Here is a 22659-nt window from a genome sequence, read left to right as displayed (position 1 = left end):
GCCTACAAGGACTGGGGGCCTCACTTCTATACCCAAACAGAACTGAATGAGCCTGGAAGTGTGTTCTCCCCCAGAGCATCCAGATAAGACCCCAAGCCAGCTGACACCTTGACTTAGACCTTATGAGACCCTGGGCAGAGAGCTCAGCTGGTCCATACTGCGCCCAGACTTCCGGCCCACAGAAACTGAGATAATAAAAGGCTGTTATTTTAGGGCCAGCCCCAGTGGTGGCCTTGTGGTTAAGTTCATCACGCTCTGCTTCAGTGGCCCAGCTTTGGTTCCTGGGCACAGACCTACACTGCTCTGTTAGCAGCCATGCTGTGCTGGCAGTCCACCTACTAAAAAAAAAAAATAGAGGAAGATTGGCACAGATGTTAGCTCAGGGCAAATCTTACTCAGGAAAAAAAAAAAACTTATTTTAAGCTGCTAAGCTTGTGGTAAGTTGTCAAGGCTGCAATAAAAAACTAAAACACACTTTAAAGCAGCTTTGGTAAAATGTTATGAGAAGTAAGGGTACTCTTGAAATAAATGGAAAGATAAAGTCTTGGCAAAAAAAATAGAAGACATAAAGAAGAGACAAGTGGGAATTTTAGAGCTGAAAAGTACAATAACTGAAAGAAGATGGAGGTGACAGGAAACAGTGAATTTATAAAGCATGTACAATTTTTTAAGTCATATTTTTTTGTTTTGTTTTTTCAACCTTGAAGAATTTGCATTATAGTATATTGGACTGGTGGCCAGGACACTAGATGCTAGCCTTGCCTCTCCACAAAGTGGATCTGTGGCCTCAACAAGCTGCTGCATTCTCTGCTGATTTCCCGTGGAAACTAAGGGGCTGGCTAGCATTTCATAGTGGGAGTGTCACACACTCCCTCTCTCAGCTATGAACTGTTCCAAGAGCTCCTTGGATCTTTATGTACATCGAAAATTGTTGCTAGAGCTGTTGTTTTTTTAACTTATGGAAAATTCCAAACACAAAAGTAAAGAAAACAATATATCAAACCCAGCTTCAGTAATCAACATATGGGCAATAGTTTGGGTTTTGTTTTGGTCTGTAGTCCCCTCCACTGATCCCCACCTCACTGGATTATTTTAAAGTAAATCCTAGACATTATTGCATTTTATCCATAAATACTTTAGTATGTATCTCTAAGAGATAGGGACATTTTTCCCCTTCATATACACACAATACTATTTAAACACCTAGAAAATTAACAGTACTTCTTAATATTATTCAGTATTCAGATTTCCCTGATTGTTCCATAAATATTTGATTCAGGATTCAGACAAGATCCACACACAGCATTTGGCAGAGAACATCTTTTAATCTTTTCTGTTCCCCCCTGCTTTTTTTTTTTTTGTCAGTTATTGAAGAAATGAGGTCATTTTTCCTGCATAGGCCACGTTCTGGTTTTACTTGTAGTCTTTTTAATCTTTAGGATATACTTCACTAGTGATGTATAAAGAAGTTACTGAGTTTTGAAGTACCTCTCTTTGTAGTTTAGCCTGTGTACTAATGGACAGTTAGGATCATTTGTTTCATTGTGCTTGAGTTTTTAGGGCTTGCTTTTAATGCTGATTTAGTTTTGCTTTCTAATCATGTAAAAACATTTACAACGTTCCCACATCAACACGACTAAACACAGTCTGTTAGAAGAAGTACAGTTTCCAGCGCTGTCTTTTCAGTGCCCCCTCATAGGTAACTGTTTTCATTAGTTTTTGGTTTATCCTTCTATTGCTGTTGTTTAAATATAAGCAAACAAATATGTTTATATTCCTCCTCTCTTAATAAAAGTAAATGTGCCATGCACCTGCTTTTGCACCCTGCTTCTATTCACCTTCACACCAAAGGAGCATGTCAAGATCTTCCTGCTTTTGTCTGTGAAGATTTTAGTGTTCAATTGGGCGGCTTCATACCAAAAACAAGAAGTGTTGAGAATCAGTCAATTATCCAGATTCATTTCAGCTTTTAAAACTTTATTTTTCAGAATTTTGTTTAACATAAAGTCAGAATACCTGATGATAGAAGGTCTAAAATATTGACATCTGTTTAGTGTTTTAGGCAGTTCTGGTTCTTTTTCTTTTTTTGGTGAGGAAGATTGGCCCTGAGCTAACATCTGTTGCCAATCTTCCTCTTTTTGCTGAGGAAGATTAGCTCTGAGCTAACGTCTGTGCCAGTCTTCCTCCATTTTGTATATGGGATGCTGCCACAGCATGGAGAGGTGTGTAGGTCCACGCCTGGGATTCGAACCCACGAACCCCAGGCCGTGGCAGCAGAGGACATGCACTTAACCACTATGGCACTGGGCCGGCCCCTCAAACAATTCTTTAAAAAACCTAGGGAGTAAAAGTACAATTGTAAGGTTTGCATATTGGTTATGTCCAAAGTCATCTCTTGGGACCAATAATCTGTTTATATTGTGGTGTTGAATTTGTCTGAAGGCGATCTTCCTTTTCTTACAGACATTTAGCCACTGTTTCAAATGGTGAGGTAGGAAGGCTAGGATAACATGATTTTATGAGGTTTATTTAATTTTTGGCTACTAAATACTATAAATTAGTTGGAATCAAGAACATGTCTCTTTTCATTTTGTTTTCACATTGAGCTGTCTTATCACAGAATCACGAATTCTTAGAGTTGAAAAGGACCTGATTAGCCCTTCCCTCCCACTGTCATTTTCCAGAATAAAAACTGGGGCTGCGAGTGGTGAACTGACCAGCTTATTCATGGCAAAGTTGGAATTAGATCCCAAATGTGCTGCCTCCAGATTTCCATCCCACCCCCCACCCCCCAGCTGCTGGTGTATCCTTCCTCGTTTCCCATGAGTGCCTGCTTTTTTACTTGGCCCTTTTTATCACAGCTTGGTAGACACCTTTTTGTTTTCGTGAGCTGCCCTTGCAACCCCAGAGGTTTTTGAGGTTGCTCTCTGCCCTTCCTGGTGTTTGAAGGACAGCATTGCACGGGGTGATGTAGCATCCTGGAGCACCAGGGGACAGCGGAGCTGTATTCTGGGGAGGAGGTGTGTTTGTGCAGGCAGTGCATGTTCACACGGGTGTGGATGCCCCCGCCTGCCCTCCATCTGACCAGCTGTTTCTCATCAGCTCTTTGTGTTCTTGCCTTGCTGTACAAGTTTTGACATTTTTTTCTCCAGTTCCTTACGTTGATTGAATTACTTAGCTGCTTATTCTAAAAAATATCAGTCATGCTTTTTAGAAGGGGAATAAAAAAGGATCCATCTCTTACTACACTGTAGTAAGGAGGTAATGCAGCCCAGGGTCAAGGAAGCAGGTGAGAATTCCGTGTGAATATCATCGGCAATGCAAGTTCATTCCTAACGCTGCTGTGGATTTTAGGCATATTAGACAAGTGTGGTGAAAATGATAAGTGCCATATGCTGCTTTCTTAGTCAGTGTATAAGGATGTTCTTTGATCTTCCTGAAAGAGGCAACCAAAAATATTTCAAGGAAGGTGGATTTCTTTTTTGCATGACAAATTTTAGCCAACTCCCTTTACTGCGGACAGTAGACTGTGCTTTTGTCTGGGGAGCCATGTGCTGATTTTCCAGCAGAGTGGGAGGAGGCTTGGTGGCCAAGTATGGGCTGGGCTGGAGTCCTGGCTCTGTCACTTCTGAGTTATGTGTTCTTTCCATGAGACCTTTTTTTTTTTTTAATAGACTTTATCTTTTTGGAGCAGTTTTAAGTTCACAGCAAAATTGAGTGGAAGATACAGAGATTTCCCATTTGCCCCCTGCTCCCACACGCACAGCCTCCCCCATTATCAACGTACCCCCGGAGTGGTACATTTGTTACAAACCTACATTGACACATCATCACCCAAAGCCTTGGCAGACTTTTGAGCCAAATTTTTCCAACTTCAAGATGGAAATGATATGTCACGAGGTGGTTTTTTAAATTTTTCTTAAATGAGAATATACACATAGGAGCCGAGTTTAAAGTAAGTAGCACTAAATGTCGGTAGTGGAAATTGTATCCAGCCACCAGAAATATTTTCAGGAATGAAGACTCAAAGCTTTTCATTCACGTGGAAAGAAGATGGGAAAATAAACTGGAGTCCCCGTAGGTCCCTGATTCTTTACACCACTACTACCCTCTGGATTTCTGGAAAGGTTCTCAAGCAGCAGCAGAGAAGTGAGCAGGGGCTAACATCTGACCTTGGGCTCCCAGGACTACACAACACTTGGTGTGTCAAGGGCTGTTAGTGATCTTGCTCTTCCTAGTCTGGCTTCCATTTTCTTGCCTTTTTAGTATTTATTTATAAGCACACAAAGCAAAACAAAGTAATTTCTGTTAGGTCGTCATTTATGTAAAACAGATTCTGTGCATACATTTTTCCTTTCATTTTTTTTTCCCCTTGTCATGCTGGAGGAACTAATCAGATGGTAGCACGTTTCTACAGGAAGTGTCCAATTATGCTGCTTGTTCTAAAATAGATGGATAGACTTTGAGACTAAGGTTAACTAATATTCACAGCATTGGGGTTACATATCAATTTTCTGTTGTTTCTTTTTTTTTTTTTTATAATTTTATTTATTTATTTATTTTTTCCCCCAAAGCCCCAGTAGACAGTTGTATGTCATAGCTGCACATCCTTCTAGTTGCTGTATGTGGGACGCGGATCAGCATGGCCAGACAGGCGGTACGTCGGTGCACGCCCGGGATCCGAACCCGGGCCGCCAGCAGCGGAGCGCGCGCACTTAACCGCTAAGCCACAGGGCCGGCCCATTACTTGCTAAGCTTTCTTGAACTTAAAGCAGAGTAATTATTAAATGGGTGGTATATGTCACATTACTGTTGTGTAATAGCCAACAGACTTTTCTTTGGAATATCAGCTGCAGTATACCTCATGGGATCATTTCCTCTTAAGTGAATTTGTCTTCCTCAGATGAACCTCCAGAATGAGAGCATCTTGTGGCCCTGAGTCTCAGCTTAAGCCATATTGATGTTTTACTTTGAACTAGATGAAAATAACTAGGGTGTAAGTTTGCTGCTCAGAAGGTGTACAAAGCTGCAAAAGTTTCCTCTCATGAGCCATGTTTTAGTATTCCTTGAGGTAGGAAAAGTGTTTTTCATTTGTCTAATATGTCTTTTGTACTTATGAGAGATGGAACAATGTTAAATTTAAAATGTGCTGTTTTAAATATATTTTTATTACAAAACAGAGGTATATAGAAAAACCACACGAATCAAATGTACGGCTTAATGAATTATAAGGTGAACACTGTCCCGGTCAAGCAATAGAACTGTGCCGGCCACACCAGAGACCCCTTCCCTGTACCTCATCCCAGGGACAGACCCCCCCCTCCCACCAAGAAGGACCACTACCCTGACTTTTCTAGTAATCACCTCCTTGCATGTTCTTATGGTTTTCTCACCTGAAAGTGCCCCTCTAGACGCTAAAGGTTAGTCTTGCCTATTTTTTTTAGAAGTATGTGTTTAGACATGACTTTCTTATAATGAGTAGAAGAGAAAGAACCTGAGGAAGTTTTTTCCATCTAAAATTAGGAAAAAATAAAAATGAGAATTACACAGTGAAATAAATAAGAGAAGTGACTTCTAAAAATGTTTTTTGGTTGTATATATGTTTTCAGAATTATAGCTTTACTTAAAAGGGGAAGCATCGCTTTGATGCCCAAAATAAAACGTCCTATAACTTGTTTTAGAAGAACTACTCTTGGTGGTTCAGTGTTAAGTAAATGTCATGACTGACCAAGAACTTTCTTTCACCTGTTTTCACACTAGAGACTCCTTAAGGGGGAGGTCTTCTTCGTTTACATCTTCTCACTTTTGCATTAACTACTCAAGCTTGTGAAATTGAAATGAAAAAGCTCATATTTATGGTTCTCAGAACCTCATATATCTCATGTTTAATATTAGCGGCATGAAAACAGTGCTTTTCTAGAGTGTTGTTCTGTTTGTGACCATAGTCTTTGTCTTTTGTTACTATCGTCTGTACGGCGCATAGCATGAGGAGGCAGTTCGAGGTCTTTGATGCCACGGACGTTAATTAAGTAAATACTTAGCCAGCATTTGCAGTAAGAATTTAGTTCCTGCCCGCAAGGGGCATACAATTTGGAGAGGAATTCTGAAGAAGATAGGTGTGGCTCAGGTAATAAATGTGCCCGTCCATGAAGGGAGTGGGACAGGAGACAGATTTCGCAAAATGACACTCGGTCTCATTATTATTATTATTTTTTAAAATAATTTTATTTATTTATTTTTTCCCCAAAGCCCCAGTAGATAATTGTATGTCATAGCTGCACATCCTTCTAGTTGCTGTATGTGGGACGCGGCCTCAGCATGGCCGGAGAAGCGGTGCGTCGGTGCGCACCCGGGATCCAAACCCAGGCCACCAGCAGCGGAGCGTGTGCACTTAACCACTAAGCCACGGGGCCGGCCCTCAGTCTCATTATTTAACTCACTTTTCCCAGAGATTTTAGCTTTCTCATTTTCCACATGAGAATTCTCGCCCGGGTGGGTAGGAAGGTTGTCTCTGCTGGGTGGGGTAAGTGTACAATAGGAGTTGCTTGGCAGTGGGTCACAGAGAAGCTTTTAGAACTTAATTCAACAGAAGGTTCAAGAGCTGGTTCGCTTGACAACAAAATGAGCGTGAAAATGAGGGGAGGGCCAGGTTCCTCGGAACAGTTAAGTTAGCAGGGGAGCAGCCTAGGGACTCAGTGAGACTGAGTCTCAAAAACTGTACTGCAAATTAGTAGGTGACTTTTTGAAGAGGATTAAGTGAAATAAAATAATTTTTGCAGCAGCTGCTTTCTTTCTGGATTAAACATCTGGCATTTATTTTTGCCGTACTTTGTTTTACTAAGTATTTTAATTTAAATTGATTTTCAAACATAAATATATATATTTTAAAAGGAAATTTGCCGTAAATAGAAGGTAGCTATATTAATAAATGCAATTAAAGCAACCTAGTATTATTAGATTCTAACTGATACTTAGCCTGTTCTTTCATTCTTAAAAACAACGAAGTGATTAGCCCTATTCAGTTTGATAGCTGAAAGCCAGAGACCTTTCCCTTGGCAGACAAGGAAGACTGAAAAGGGCACAGGTGCCTCACTGGGCCCCTCGCTGTCATCTGTTAAGTGGCAGCGGATGGTGATGATAACAAGGTTATTGGAGCACTGGGTAAGGTCGGTGCTGGGAAGGGCCTGGCCCACGAGGTGCCTCCTGATACCAGGTACGTGGTCCTCATGACAGTTACCCAGGCTGTCATCAGTACCATGTCTGAAATTACTTCGCGAACCACTGGTGGCACCCACTGAAGCCTGGTGAGATACAGCTTAGAAAGAGGAAGGAGTGCAAAGCTGGCAAAGACAAGCCTAGCTCTCTTCACTTCCTGTTGTTGGCATTTTCCCCACCCGCTCAGTAGAGAGGAGAGACCTGCTACATGCTACCTGACACGTTGGTGCTATGCTGTGTGGTACCCGTTTACCTTTGCTGAAACGCGCCGTCCAGCACTTGCAATGTACGGTCAGCACAGTGAATATTTAGGCTGGTGGAGGGAGGGTGTGCGGGGGGACTCTAGGCAGCCTGAGAGAGATGCGGGCAGTGCTGGCCTCTTTTGCCCTCGACCAAGTGAGTCGTGATGATGTGGCTCCTTTATAAGGTTTTATGGGTTAAATGAGTTAATACACTGGCTGGCTCACAGAAGCACCCAGGAAATATTGTTATTGGGGGTGATGCTTGTTATGATTTTATGCACCACCCATCCACCTTATGAGTAGAAGATAATATTTTTTAACTATTTTGATGTAATTTAAGGCTCCTAGAAGTTGCAAAAATAGTGCAGAGAATTCCTGTATACCTGATATATATTTTTTTACATTGTTTTAAAATCAAAATAACTGGTGATAATTCTTTGGGGTTTTTTTGTTTTAGCGTGTTCGTCACTCCTAGCGGGTGAAGAATGGGGGAGATAGAAGGAACATACAGAGTCCTGCAGACTCCAGGGATACGCTTGGGCACCCAGACCCCTGCAGGAGTTAGCACCCTCGAGCCTGGGCAGTCTCTCTCGGCAGCAACGGCTTGGACATCGGCCAGAATGCAGGAGAAGCACCTTCATGTCAGAGTGAAGCTGCTGGACAATACCGTGGAAATATTTGACATTGAGGTAAGAAGTGTGATTTTTGAGGCATGTTGCCTTGTATTTTCTAAAAGTCAAGTGTTATGTACCAAATTCCATTTTACTGGTTGGACTTTGCCTATTTATCATTTTGGCCAAGAGCAGCTTTGGTAACACACAATAAAATTCTTGGAAGCGGTGAGTCTGGGTTTCTCCTTCTAGTTTGGACAGTGGTGTTCTCCTGAGTTTCCTTTAAAATCCTGATATAATTGGTCTTGCCATTCTTCACTTTTGAGAGGCTGGCTGAGTGCTGTGGAGCACAAACTGGAACCATACTGCCTCCACCCAGATCTCCCCAGGTTAGCCACTGGCTACCTGGGTGAGGGGGTGTCACTTAGCCTAACCACATGTCAGCTTCCTCATCTGAAATGTGGGGTTGATCATAGTCCCCCTCTTATCAGGGTGGCTGGGGTGAAGACTGACCACTCACCATGCAAAGAGCTAGCATGAGGAGGTGCTGCACAGTGTTAGTAATGTAGAACTTGTTTTTCTAGGTCAGCAATAATAAAATTTTTATTTTCAAAATTCCCTAATAATAGATTGCAAATGTTAGCAAAAAGAATTGAATATAGCAAATATATATATATATATTTAAGCTTATATATGTATGTATATATTTTTAAGTATATATCTCTAAGTATATATATGTATTTAAGTAACATTCTTTAGACCTATGTAATACATTAGAAAACATTTTTTCTGATTTTCTAAATGGCATTAGAATGAATGTTCTTTTTTCTTTTTTCTTTTTTTTTTTATTTTGGGGAGGAAGATTAGCCCTGAGCTAACATCTTTGCCAATCTTCCCCTACTTTGTATGTGGGATGCCACCACAGCATGGCTTGAGGGGTGGTGTGTATGTCTGTGCCCAGGATCTGAACCCATGAACCCTGGGCTGCCAAAGCGGAGCGCACAAACTTAACCACTATGCCACCAGGCCAGCATCTGAATGTTCTTCTTAAAAATTATTTACTTTCATATGTAATGCATAAATATATTCTGTTTTTTCTAATATTTTCATATTGGTTTAAAGTAATATCTTTAGAAGTTTTTCCTGCTCTTCATGTCACAAAAGTAAGGACAAGAGAATGAACGTAAACTTGAACAGGAGGTTTATTTGTGCTTGGAGATTTCTGCGAAGATGTCAAGATGCTGCACAGAAAATAAAAAGGTTATTGAACTGTGGGCCAGGCTGTGAAGAGGCCTAAAGGAAACCTCCTGTAGGCTCTGGCGGTGCCTAATTGTAGAATGCATTGTATGAGAAAGAGAAGGTGAGCGCAGTGAGGGGAGGGAGGGAGGATGCAAGGGAGGGGCTAGCAGGGGGGCTGATAGGAGCACCCTCCAGCTGTCCTCTTGCGTGGAGCCCAGGGCACACCAGCCTCTCTTGCTTGAGTGTTTGATGGCAAGTGTCTAGTGCCTAGATTCCTAGTGTCTGAACTCAAGGGACCCTGAATGCTTCTTTGAAGGTCTTATTTGAGGAGGAAATCAAATATCATTTTATCAGGGCATTGGTCATTGAAACTGGTAGGACCTGTCTGTCCAACTTCCCAAGTCACTCCTCTGTTGCAAGAGGCAGGCTTTGCAGGAAAGGTAGTCTGAAACAGGCAACCTTTGAACCCTGGAGAGCTGGTGCTTAGCTATCGGTTCTCTTCTCTTTGACAACATATCCCGTCTCACCATGGTACTCTTTGATGAATCACCTGTAGGAAATAGGTTAAAAGTCTGGGAATTTAGTTGGGCTCCCAAATCTTCCAGCCAAATGTTTGGAAGAATTTCCGTGTAGCCATCCTATGATAAACACATTTGCTACAGTCTAGGCCTAAAACAGTTTCAAAATTTTTAAAAGAAAGACTAGAAAGCAAGGAAAGAAGGAAGGAAGGAAGAAAAGAATTGCACTATTTAGAATTTACTTTTAGAGCATCTTTTTTTTTTTTTTTGTCCTGCATAATGGACTTTATCAACTAAAACTAGGACCAAGAAAGAAAAATCACACATTTATTGTTGAGTCATAAATAAGATGTAATCCTTCTCTGAGAAATTCACTTTTACTAAGTATCCGGGTCATTTTATACTTAAGGAAATCAAAGATAGCATTTTGTAAAGGTTTCAAAATATTTAGAGCTTGTCAAAGTTTTAATAAGTTGAGATTATTGTTTCTATTAATCAAATATAACATCATGTTTGGTATTTTGATATACCTGGCAGAGTTACCAGAAATTAAAGAATAAAATTGCTGTTGCATGTCCTGAGTTGAGTAGGGTACTTTTTAAGTTGTGTTACCCAGTGAAGCATACCTTTTAGAAGGAGTTAAAATTCAATCTTTTTTTTGTAAGTTAGTTGTATTCTGCTTCCAAGTACTCTGTCCTCCACAACTGTGTCAGTTAGCTTTGCTAAGTAACAAACCACCCCAAAATTTAGTAGCTTAAAACAACAAATATATAATAATATTTCCTGCATGTCTGAGTGTTGGCTTAGAGGTTCTTCTGGTCTAGGCTGGCTTAGAGGGGCTGGGTGGTCTAGGATGGCCTTACTCACATGTCTGGGGCCACAACTAGAACCTCTCTCCATGCAGAATCTCACCCTCCAGTGAGCTAGCTTGGTCTTGTTTGCATGTTGATGGAAACGTTCTCAGAAGTGGAAGCTGTGTAGTCTCTTGAGGTCTAGGCTTGGAATTCATACATTCCTCCAGGTTTTACTGATCAAAACAAGCTACCAGGCCAACCCAGACTCAAGGAGTAGAGAAGTAGAGCCACCTTGATGGGGGAGTGCCAAGGAATTTGTGGCCATTGTTTGCAGTCTACCACAACAGCTGTTGCCAGTGTGGATCAGGAATGCAGTCTCTGGAAAGAAGACTGTCTCTGCGAAGCTCTAGTATCTGGTGTCAATGGGCTGGTCTGATGTGCCAGATGACATGCTTCGTGGGGCCTGCCCCAAGCAAACGGAGCAGCCTTCTCCAGGAAGTGCTTCCCCCATAGCCCTCTGGAAGCATTTGGTCCAAGAAGGCAGGTTTCTCCTTCTCCTTTCTCCCCAGTATCTCCCATAGGCCACAGCTCCAAAGATTCAAAAGATCCAAAGATCAAGGCTGGTTGCCTACCTGGGCCTCCCATCACTGTTCCACCATCACTTATCCACTGATCTTCTCTGTCTACCCCCTCCCCCTCCCCGCCCTTTATATTTGAACTAGAGACACCGATTGTTGCTGTTGGATCTGTAGAATGCTTTAGACTCGGGGTGCAGGGCAGTAAGTGTCCAGAGCAGTGAGATCCCTGGCTGAGTGGGTCTCAGTTGGCAGCACAAAAGGGGGGTCTTAGTGAAGACACTCCCTGTCCCAGAGCTTACCTGTGGTCTCTCTCCTCCTGAAAGGCAAGTTCCAGCAGGCAAGGCTTTATTCGATCCACTGCTGTGTCTTCAGTGTTTGGAAGAGTGCCTTGCTTGGTAAATATGTATTGAATGAACAAAATAAAAAATTAGATTGGATTAACATGCTTTCTTTAAGAGTGTTTTAAATTTTTTCCCCATTGCAATGTCTTCTGACCTCAGGGATTCAAGTGTTTTTAGTTTTGTTTGTTTTGGGTTTTTTGGCCGTCTACATCTATCTTATTGTCTGCTTATTTGGGTTTTTTTTTTTACTTAAGTCTTAAGCAGTAGTGTCTGTAAACTTGCAGGGTTGATGTGCTGATATTACCTTGGAAAACAGTGGCTTCTGCGTACAGATAATTACAAAACACTGGCATGGTGTGGGCTTGTGTAGAATCCACCTGTTGGTATTGAAGGTTTATACTTAAGGGACCATTTTTACTTAGAGAAGAATTTGACATTTAGTTATTTTTGAAATGCTTATGTTTTGCGTCAGTGAAAATACAGAGCAACTTGTCCCGCAAACCTCTCTGGTCGTGCTCATATCTGTCCTTCCATCAGAGTCGGTGATTAATTATTTCATGTTTGTCTTCAACAAGGAAGACAGCCTTCACTCTCCTTATTATATTTTTTTCAGCAAGATGAGCTCTGCAAGTCTCTAGTTTTATTTGTATCTCCCATCTCCCAGAGTGTGCAAATGAACTTTGTTTTCTATCAGTACAAACTGCTGCAATAATGTCAGATATTTCTAGAGCTAAAACTGCTGACAGAGAAGCTGGTGGAGTTGATTGGGTACTGGGGAGTATTTTGTTCTGGCTCGTTCTTTCTAGATCTAGATAACAAGCGCTGTTTAATTCTTGCTGTCCATAAGTCAAGATGGTTTGAAGCCAGAAGCTAGAGTCTGCTCTTTTTCAAACAGTGTTGAATAGTGTTGAAGGGTGAAGTTGAATTGAAATTTTTAACAACTTTATCAAAATATAATTTCACAACCATACAATTCACCCATTTAAAGTGTGCAATTCATGGTGCTGGCCCAGTGGCGTAGCAGTTAAGTGCGTGCGCTCCACTTTGGCGGCCCGAGGTTCGCAGGTTTGGATCCTGGGCGTGCACCAACACACCGCTTGTCAAGCCATGCTGTGGTGGCGTCCCATGTAAAGTAGAGGAAGATGGGCATGGATGTTAGCCCAGGGCTGATCTTCCTCAGCAAAAAGAGGGAGATTGGCAATGGATGTTAGCCCAGGGCTAGTCTTCCACTGCCTCCCGCCCCAAAAAAGTATGCAATTCAGTGGTTTTTAGTGTATTCACAGATTCAATTTCAGAACATTTCCATCACTCAGAAAGAAACCTCACAGCCTTTATATCACCTCCCTGTCCTCCATCCCTTCTCCCCTCAGCTCTAAGCAAACAATAATCTACTCTCTGTAGATTTTACTGTTTTGGATGTTTCATACGAGTGGAATTATATGTGGTCTTTTGTGACTGGCTTCTTTCCCTTAGCATAATGTTTCAGAGGTTCATCCACGTTGTAGAATGTATCAGTACTACTTTCTTTGTTATGGCCAAATAATACTCCAGTGTATGGATATACCACATTTTGTTTATTCATTAATCAGCTGATAGACATTCTACCTTTTGGCTATTATGAATTATGCTGCTATAAACATTCGTGTACAAGTTTTTGTGTGAACATATGTCTTTATTTCTCTTGAGTATATACCTAGGAGTGGAATTGCTGGGTCATATGGTAATTCTGTGTTTAATTGTTTGAGGAACTGACAAACTGTTTTCCAAAGTGGCTGTACCATTTTACATTCCACCAGCAATGTTATGAGGATTCCAGTTTCTCCACATTCTCACCTACACTTATTATTATCTGACTATTAAGCTAGTGGACGTGAAGTGTTATCTCATTGTGGTTTGAGATGAAATTTTAAAAGGTATTTTTTTTAAAGATTAACGTATTTGTTAATTTAAAAATGTTAAACCCAATACATGTTACTGTAAATATATTTTTCCAAACAAAAAATAGTTAAGAAGAGTGGCATTGTTTCACATTTTTGTAAATGTCTTTAACATCTGGTTTAGTAGAAGACAGCTAAATTCTCCCATCTGTTTGTGCATTCAGTCTGTTGCAATATATTGTTTTGGTTGAGTATATGAAGAAAATTCATGCTGACACAGATATGTAGTTGTAGAAGAGAACAGTATTTTAGTAGCATTTTCAGATAATTATGGAAATTCTCCTTTGGAGCCACATCAAAACTTGACAAGTGGTGATTTCTTAAAAGTTGGTTGAAATGTAGAATTCTTGAAGTCTTCATATTTTGTTACATTAAAATCCATTGTCGTTATCTTGCATTTTTTTTTAAAGGTATTTTTAATGGCTAAAGAAGGGAAGGTTTTGAGCCAGAAGTATGAGAATTGTACCATTAGAAAGTTATCTTCGGGGGTGGATAGATAGTGAGTAATTTTGAAGTCAACCCTCTTGTTAGCCCAGTTACCACATAGGGAATGAACATTTCTACATACCAAGGTTGTGAAGACCACAGAGAAAGCACAGCTGAGGGCTGGCCATAGGGAACCTATGAACCTAGGGAAATGAAGCTGGCAAAGAACAGAAGCTTACTTGTAAAATTTTTTTAAACATGTTAAAATTTCATTTAGAGTTGTCATGTAAATTTATGGAACTAGGACCTTTTATTGACACTGTCAATATTTATCTCATTTGTAAGTAATAGCTACCAATATCTATGATTACCCTCATCCATTTAGATTATTTGCCACAACAAACTTATGCTTACTAGGATTTTGTAGGATAATGAAGGTAAGATACACTTTGTGGTTCTTTATATTGATTACTAATTAAATTAAAATAGTTCTTTTTGTGTGGAAGGGCATTTATTGTAGTGGTGCATAGAAAGAGAGAGAAATCTAGATGACGAATTCCGAGTGGAGCTGTTTGTGTAGGCTTTAGCCGTGTCTTCTTCTAAGTGATGTTTGGCATTTATTGATGGGATGTTTAGCTACCTGAAGGTCAGTCAGTGGCCCGTTTTTTGATCTGGTAAAGTCTTGATTTGTTTTCAGTTGATTAAATGAACTCTGTGGTTTTGAAAATAGAAATCTGGGCTCAGCTCTAGAAATTCTTTTTTCTGAGGCGTAAAAGAAACCATCTGGAAGCCACATGTCAGCTTGCCTTGTCCTGTGTGCAAAGTCGTGAAGTAGAAATGCTTTCAGCTCCAAGCCATGTCAGGTGTGAAAAGTGTTTAAACTCTCTCCCTGAGGGCAGCAGAGGGAGTGGTCTTCTCCTAGTCCTTAGAGGGCAAGATACCTAGAACAGTCATACCTTCAGTAATTGATAATTCACTACCACGTTTAGGAATTAATGTGAATTATAGCTTTCCTATTATCTGGAAGTTAGTATTGTGGAAAAAGTGGTTTTTACTGATTGAAAGGACGGTTTGGGATATAGTTTGGGTGTGTGCAGCCTTGCCTAGAGGAGTGAGTGTCCCATGCCTGTGCTGTCAAGTGGAGATCAAGTGCTAATGAACATGAGGGTTTTCTTTATTATTGTTCATCTGTTTGCTCACATTCCCCTTTTCTTTAACATACTCAAAAGTTTTAGAGTGGGCTTGCTTTCTTTTTTTAAGAATTGCAAAAGCTGTAGCTTAAACATGTGACAGGTAGGAGGACAAATTCTCAGTTATGAAGTTCCATACTAGAAGACTTTACGTTACTATTCCAGTAAAAACTTAATGTTTTCTTTCTGGCCAGGAAGGAATAGTCAAAATTCCAGAAAGTATCATAGCCAGATGTTTGTCATTGCTCCCACATGAACATCCTAAATATGGCAAATAAGCCGCCTTAGAACTTATTTTGGTCTGATCTCAGAAGAAAAAGTTAGTAATTCAGCATCTGAAATTTGGGGATAATATAGGCTTTATACAAAAGCTCTTATGTGTTTCTAGTATTTACAGCTATTATGTGACTCTGCCCTAGCTTTAGAAACCTATTATTTTGTCTTAGAAAGTCAATCTGTTTCTTTGACCCTCATGCCCAGGAATGTGGCGGGGTGGGACAAGGCAGAGATGTGGGCATTTTTATTCTTAGTTACCCAGTTGTGGTATCAAAGCTCCCAATGCCAGCTTCGCCTCCCAACCCCAACACTCACACACACGCCCCTGCAAGGTTGGTGTATACAGTCTATGTTAGATGATACAGTGGTGATGATTGATGAGGAAGTTAGGCTAGCAAATGGAAAATAGGGAAATGTCATCCTATTGATCTCTATACCGGTAAAAACCCCATTACCACAGTTGTTATTAAAGAGAATAACAAACTTACTTCAAGATCTCAGTAGAGGGTCATAGAAATGAAACTTGCCAGTTGGGTTATCTTGACCTGTCGCGCCATTTCTTGAGCACCTAAGAGTTCTAGCACTTGGTGGATTTATCTCGTATCATTGGCAACCCCGGCAGGAGATGGGAATGCAGAGTGGAGTAAGCCCCCAGGTGACACAGATAGTGGCTGGCCCATCAGAGTTGTGAGCCCACACTCGTGACCACTCCCCGTGCCATTGCCAGAAACCTGGAGTGCCTTCTGACCCATGTAATACTCCCATTTCTGATCAGAAACAATTTGGTTCTGTTGTCATTTGTTCATAGGCCAGAAGAGCTGAACTTACACTTACTTTAGGGACTTGGCCTTTGAATTGCGGTTCCTCTTCAGTTCTTTTCATCCCTTCCCCCAAATTTCAGATGCCTGCATTCTTGGCTCAATTCCCCACAAGTAGATGGTCTGCTCAAAGGTGATGCTTGCTTGATGAGCTCTTCATCGGGGCCCCCACATGCCCAGCATACTCATCTGCCTTTCTGCAGCCAGTTTCCTTCTCTCTCTCCCTAAAGACTCACCACATGGGACAGGTTAGGACCCAGTGTTAAATCTCAACCCTTAGCCACCTGATGGCATGTGGAAGTGCCTCGTTCCAAGTCTAGGACCAGCTTTGCTGAAGTGCCCCATCTGGACCTGTGGCTGGGGGGTGGGATGACATTGGCAAATGTCATCCGCTCTTCCTGGGGCCACGTGGATTGCAGGAGAGGCCAGTTCCCAGAGGCCAGAAAGGCTTAAAGTCCTCTGCAGGCCTCCCCTCAGCTGCCCAGCACACACCCTGGTGTTCTCCCTACCCGTGTTGATCCGTGTAGCCCTGGCTCATTCCGATGCTTTCTCAGTATACCAGAATTCGTTCCTGGTCTGTTGGTCAACACTGAGGCTGTTTCCAGCATTTGGATCTTACAAGCAGTGTTGCTACAGACATTCTTGTATATGTCATTGTGTGCATGTGAGTGGGTTTCTCTAAGGTGTTTCTAGCATGGACTTTCTGGTGGTGAGATGTGCCCATCTTAGCCCTGTCTATATATTGTAGGATTGCTATGGAAACTTGTGCTATTTTACATCCCCTTCTTCCACACAGGAACACTTCCCAGTGTGTTTGCCTCTTCCCCTCCTGTCCAGCCACCAGGCTTCTCTGGGGCCTTTTTCCTGCTCTCTCTTAACCTTGCTCCTCCATAGATGCTGCTGCCCTGTGCCAGACCTGTTGTGGGGCCTGTCATTGGAGCCATCTCCCTACCTATCCTGATTACTGCCACCAGCTAGGTTGTCCACCAGTGCTGCCCTCTTCCTGGTGCTCTCAGCTTCCAATGGGCCTTTCACACCTAGCTGCAAATTCGGTCACCAAGGTTGTCTTTAAAACATGCCATGTTGTTGAGCAAGTCCTCAGGTGATTCTCAGCAGGATGGAGGGTCGGTGACTTTGAGAAGACTTGACACGTCCTGGAATGTATATCCTCCCCACCTGAGTTCCCATGGGCTTGTCACTGTCCACTGGGCACCCTTTGCTGATGCCATTTTTCCTGACCCTCATTCCTTCCCCTGCATTCATTCATTCATTCATTGAACAAAACAGGCAACACCTCTCTCTTCCCCACACCTAGAAGGTGCAGTATTTATCAAGGGCTCCATTCAAGCTTCACTTCTATGGATCATTTCTAGGTCATACCAGTGCCACAATTCATTTTCAATTTTATTTATTTAGTTTTTTTCCCCCAAAGCCCCAGTAGATAGTTGTATGTCATAGCTGCACATCCTTCTAGTTGCTGTATGTGGGACGCGGCCTCAGCATGGCCGGAGAAGCGGTGTGTCCGTGCACGGCCGGGAGCCGAACCCGGGCCGCCAGTAGCGGAGCGCGTGCACTTAACCACTAAGCCACGGGGCCGGCCCCACAATTCATTTTCAATATTAAGAAAGCTAATTCTATGTTATTGATCACTTTTAGATATAGAAAGTAACCAAGATGCTCCAGAAAGCTAACTGGAGAATTACAATTATGTCTCTTCTTTCAAAGAAAGCATTCTGCATTTTCTCTTATGCAGAGTGTTTTATACATGTTTTTTTCAAAAAAGTTGTCTTGGTGGGGCCGGCCCGGTGGTGCAAGTGGTTAAGTGCGCTTACTCCGCTGCGGCAGCCCAGGGTTCGCCAGTTCGGATCCCGCGCAAACACCAGCGTGCCACTTGGCAAGCCGTGTTGTGGCAGCATCCCGTATAAAGTGGAGGAAGATGGGCAGGGATGTTAGCACAGGGCCAGTCTTCCTCAGCAAAAAAAAAAGAGGAGGATTGGCAAATGTTAGCTCAGGGCTGATCTTCCTCACAAAATTAATTAATTAATTAATTAAAATTAAAAAAAAAAAAATGCAGCTCTGGCGGGGGTGGGGAGTTGTGGGCCAGCCTGGTGGCATAGTGGTTAAGTTTGTGCGCTCTGCTTTGGTGGCCTAGGGTTTGCAGGTTCGGATCCCGGGCGCAGACCTACACGCTGCTCATCAAGCCATGCTGTGGCGGCGTCCCACATACAAAATAGAGGAAGACTGGCACAGACTCAGCAGCAGCAATCTTCCTCAAGCAAAAAGAGGAAGGTTGGCAACGGATCTTAGCTCAGGGCCAATTGTCCTCACCAAAAACAAACAAACAAAAGTTGTCTTACTATTTCACAAATACTGTGTTCAGTAGGATTAGCACTGGCGCTGGCAGCACCTCACCTCTCTGGAGTGAAGCTGTCCTCTGGTAAGGCCCCTCGATGTCCCTCCCTGCACAACGAGCACAGAGCCCTCGGGGTACACGCTGCCGCTTGCTGAATTGACTCCTAGAAGACCAACCAAGACGTCACTCACTGTTCCTTATGCTGCTTGTTTTAGAGGGACTTCATCTGAAAAGTGATTCAATGTCCATTATACAAGTAGTACACGTTCGTTGTGAAAAATAGAAAATCTTAAATGGCCCACAACTGAGGATAACTACCCAGAGGGAACAGCCATTCACATTTTTCTGAATATCCTTTTAGCCTTTTATCTATTCATATATATTAAACAAAATTGGAATCAGACTACACACATTTTTGTAGTCTATTTTTAAACTTAACATATTGTGAACATTTTTCTATGTAATTACTCTTTAAAAAGTTTTTAATGGCTTACAGAGTTTTCTATTTTCAGTTTCTCTGAAATAAATCTTTATACGCATTCTTGATCGTTTCCGTTAGATAAATATCTAGAAATGGAGGTTCTGCATCGGAAGGTATTGTACGGTTTTTTGAGGTCTTTGATACATGTTGTGAAATTGCACTCCACAAACAACAGAAGCACTTTATTCCCCTACCAGCAGCGTATGCAAGACTCATTTCTCTCAGGTTTGTGAGCATTTTGTATCGTAAATTTTAATGAAATCTCCAGTTTAATAGGCAAAAAGTTATTTTTTTTATTATTTTTTGTGTGTGTGAGGAAGATTAGCCCTGAGCTAACATCTGTTGCCAATCCTCCTCTTTTTGCTGAGGAAGACTGGCCCTGGGCTGACATCTGTGCCCATCTTCCTCTACTTTATATGTGGGACGTCGCCACAGCATGGCTTGACAAGTGGTGCGTAGGTCTGCACTCGGGGTCAGAACCTGTGAACCCCGTGCCGCCAAAGCAGAGTGCATGAACTTAACCACTACACCACCAGGCCAGCCCCCAAAAAGTAATGTTTTTTAGACATGGTTTTATCAGACTTATTTACCTGTTTTGGTTTTTGTTTTGTGGGGGTTTTTTTTTGGTGTTTGGTCTACGTTATTTTTTGTTTTTGTTTTTTATTGTGATAAAATACACATAACCAAAATTTACCATTTTAGCCATTTTTAAATGCACAGTTCAGTGCATTTATTAAATACAGTGCAAAATTAAATACTTTTACATTGTTGGGCAGTCATTACCAACATCCATCCCTGTAATTCTTGTAAAATTGAAACTCGGTCCCCATTAAACACTGACTCCTCATTCTCCCCTCCTCCAGCCCCTGGCAGCCACCACTCTACTTTCTGTCTCTATAATTTTGACTGACGCTAACTGTCTCCTATAAGTGGAATCATACAGTAATTGTCCTTCTGTGATTGGCTTATTTCATAAGCCATAGCATAATGTCCTCAAGGTTCCTCCGTATTGTAGCATATTGCAGAATTTCCTTCCTTTTTAAGGCTGAATAATATTCCTTTGTATGTATATATCACATTTTGCTCATCCATTCAAATGTTGAGGGACATTTAGGTTGCTTCCATGTTTTAGCTATTGTGAGTAATGCTGCTATATAACATGGGTGTATAAATATCTCTTCAAGACTCTACTTTCAGTTCTTTTGGATATATACCCAGAAGTGGGATTACTGGATCATATGATTATTCTATTTTTAATTTTTTGAGGAACCTCCATACTGGTTTCCATAGCGGCTCTCCCATTTTATATTCTCACTAACAGTGCACAAGGGTTCCAATTTCTTCACATCTTCGCCAACACTTGTTTTCTGATAGCAGCCATCTTAATAGATGTGAGGTGGTATCTCATTGTAGTTTGTTTTTTTTTTATAATTTTATTTATTTATTTATTTTTCCCCCAAAGCCCCAGTAGATAGTTGTATGTCATAGTTGCCCATCCTTCTAGTTGCTGTATGTGGGACGCGGCCTCAGCATGGCCAGAGAAGTGGTGCGGTGGTGCGCGCCCAGGATCCGAACCCCGGGCCGCCAGCATCGGAGTGCGAGCACTTAACCGCTAAGCCACGGGGCCGGCCCTCATTGTAGTTTTGATTTGCATTTCCCTAATGATCAGTGATGTTGAGCATCTTTTCGTGGGCTTATTGGCCATTCAGATATCTTCTTGGGAGAAATGTCTATTCAAGTTCTTTGCTCATTTTTGAATCGAGTTGGTTTTTCTTTGTTGATAGGAATCAGGGAGTGCTGGAGACTTCACAGAAAGTGACACCTTACGGTGGAGAAAAGGACAGAAAAATTATGGAAAGCACAAACAAAGACTCGATGCCTGGAAGAGGGGCCGTTGGTGGGGGTTTGAGCTGTGCTAACTGACCCAGTGGCTCACGGGGACAGCATTTGTTCAGCAGGTGTTTACTGACGATCAGCTATGCACCAGGCACCATTTTAGAAACTGGGAGTACAGAGGTGAACAAGATGGACAATGAGTTCAGCCTTCTTGGCCCTTATTCTGCAGTTGGAGCTTGACGATAAACACGGTAAAACAAAGAGCCCTTAGTGTTCAGGAGAGAAATAAAACAGGAAGGGCACAGGAATGTGGGGGTGCATTCTTAGATAGGAAGGAAGGTGGGTGGGCAGTGTGCACCTCTCTTCTCAAGAAGAGTGTTCAAGGTGGTGGGAGCAGCCTGTGCAGGGGTCTTGAGGTAGAGGCAGAAATGTACTGAGTGCATGATGACTGGATCAAAGCCAGGCCAGGGCCTTACCCACTACGTGATGTGGATAGTTGGAGCAGGGAGGCAGTGAGAAGCACTTTTGTCCTGGAAATATCTTGAAGCTGGAGCCTGCAGGATTTGCTGATGTAATAGATGTGGGCTTAGAAACTGAAGAGCCAAGAGGATGCTAGGGTTAGGCCTGAGACGAGAGCCTGTGGGAAGAGCTGTTTGGGGCCATGTGGAGTTTAAGGTGCTCCTCAGCATCTGAGTGGAGGGTCCTTGCTGTGTCCTCGAGGGGCCTGGGCTGTCATGCACAAGGGCAGGGGTGGCCATCACCCTGACCTTCCAGAAGGTGCCGTTCTGTGATACCATCATCGTGTTCATACTAGTTCATGTGGAAATGCAAGATTCAGAGATGTTATGCTGTTGGCCAAGGAGACAGCTTGTTAAACTATCCTCAGTCCTTGATTCCTGGGTTGCAGTAATTTTGGGCTTTTATTTTTAGGGAGATTTTGACTAGTCATTAAAGAGAAACATGAAAAACATCTGTAGGTGCTTCCAAACTGTTGTTACTGGAATGCTCTGGGATGTTCTTTGGACATGTGTTGTGCTTTTATGCGTATAACTTTGTAGTTATATAACAGCTTCTTTTTGCCACAGTGGCAGAGAGGATCCCAGGCCTTACTTAAGGGCGTTTTTTTTTTTTCTTGGTGAGGAAGATTAGCCTTGAGCTAACATCTGTTGCCAATCCTCCTCTTTTTGCTGAGGCATATTGACCCTGGGCTAACATCCATGCCCATCTTTCTCTACTTTATATGTGGGACACCTGCCACAGCATGGCTTGATAAGTGGTGCATAGGTCCATGCCCAGGATCTGAACCCGCGAACCCCAGCCTACCAAAGCGGAGTGCACGGACTTAACCACTACACCACCAGGCCAGCCCCTCTGCTGAATGTTTGTCTGGCATTTGTTTTTTTCTGCTTCTTTCCTCCTTTTATCTTGAATATCTTTGAATATTTGCGGTGATGGTTCTATTTTGATCATCCATCTTTGAAGCAGATAAATTGCTCATGGATTGGCTGTTTTAAGGAGGTCTTGTGTGGGTGGCTGGTTATAGACATGTTGAATTTTGAAATTTATCTAACGACCTAAGGTTGGTGTGTGAGATAGTTAAGCCTCTATTTCTTCTCAGCCGATGGCAGTGGCTGGCGGCGGAGTTTTTCACGATGCTGTCTCACACAGGTAGCTTGCTGTGATTTCTGGTTTGGTCCTGCCTCTTGTGCATCTCCCAGCCAGATGGGCCCAAGTTTGGGCACTGCTGCTGATGCCTTTTCCCCCTCGTTTTTGCAACAGGGAGTTTAGGTTTTACTCCCAGGTT

At 42.2% G+C, this 22659-nt stretch overlaps 1 protein-coding gene across 5 annotated transcripts in view; it reads left to right on the top strand.

Annotated features, from left to right (window-relative positions):
* The window catches only part of FARP2 (FERM, ARH/RhoGEF and pleckstrin domain protein 2), a 111053-nt gene that overhangs the window by 7201 nt on the left and 81193 nt on the right, over window positions 1–22659 (top strand). For 4 of the 5 annotated variants that reach the window (XM_087424559.1, XM_087424558.1, XM_087424555.1 and 1 more), the window contains exon 2: window positions 7915–8146. In XM_087424559.1, the coding sequence (XP_087280685.1) occupies window positions 7943–8146 (204 nt within the window). In that variant the 5' untranslated portion in view covers window positions 7915–7942. Of the gene's footprint in view, window positions 1–7914; window positions 8147–9190; window positions 9429–22659 lie in introns of those variants that run through there. The other variant, XM_087424560.1, reaches the window with a different exon arrangement.

Source organism: Ceratotherium simum, chromosome 37 (assembly GCF_057802395.1).
Source record: "Ceratotherium simum simum isolate JZ-2026a chromosome 37, ASM5780239v1, whole genome shotgun sequence".
Lineage (NCBI taxonomy): Eukaryota > Metazoa > Chordata > Mammalia > Perissodactyla > Rhinocerotidae > Ceratotherium > Ceratotherium simum.
The sequence above is the reverse complement of the archived record's forward strand: the minus strand, read 5'-3'. Positions and strand labels throughout refer to the sequence as shown.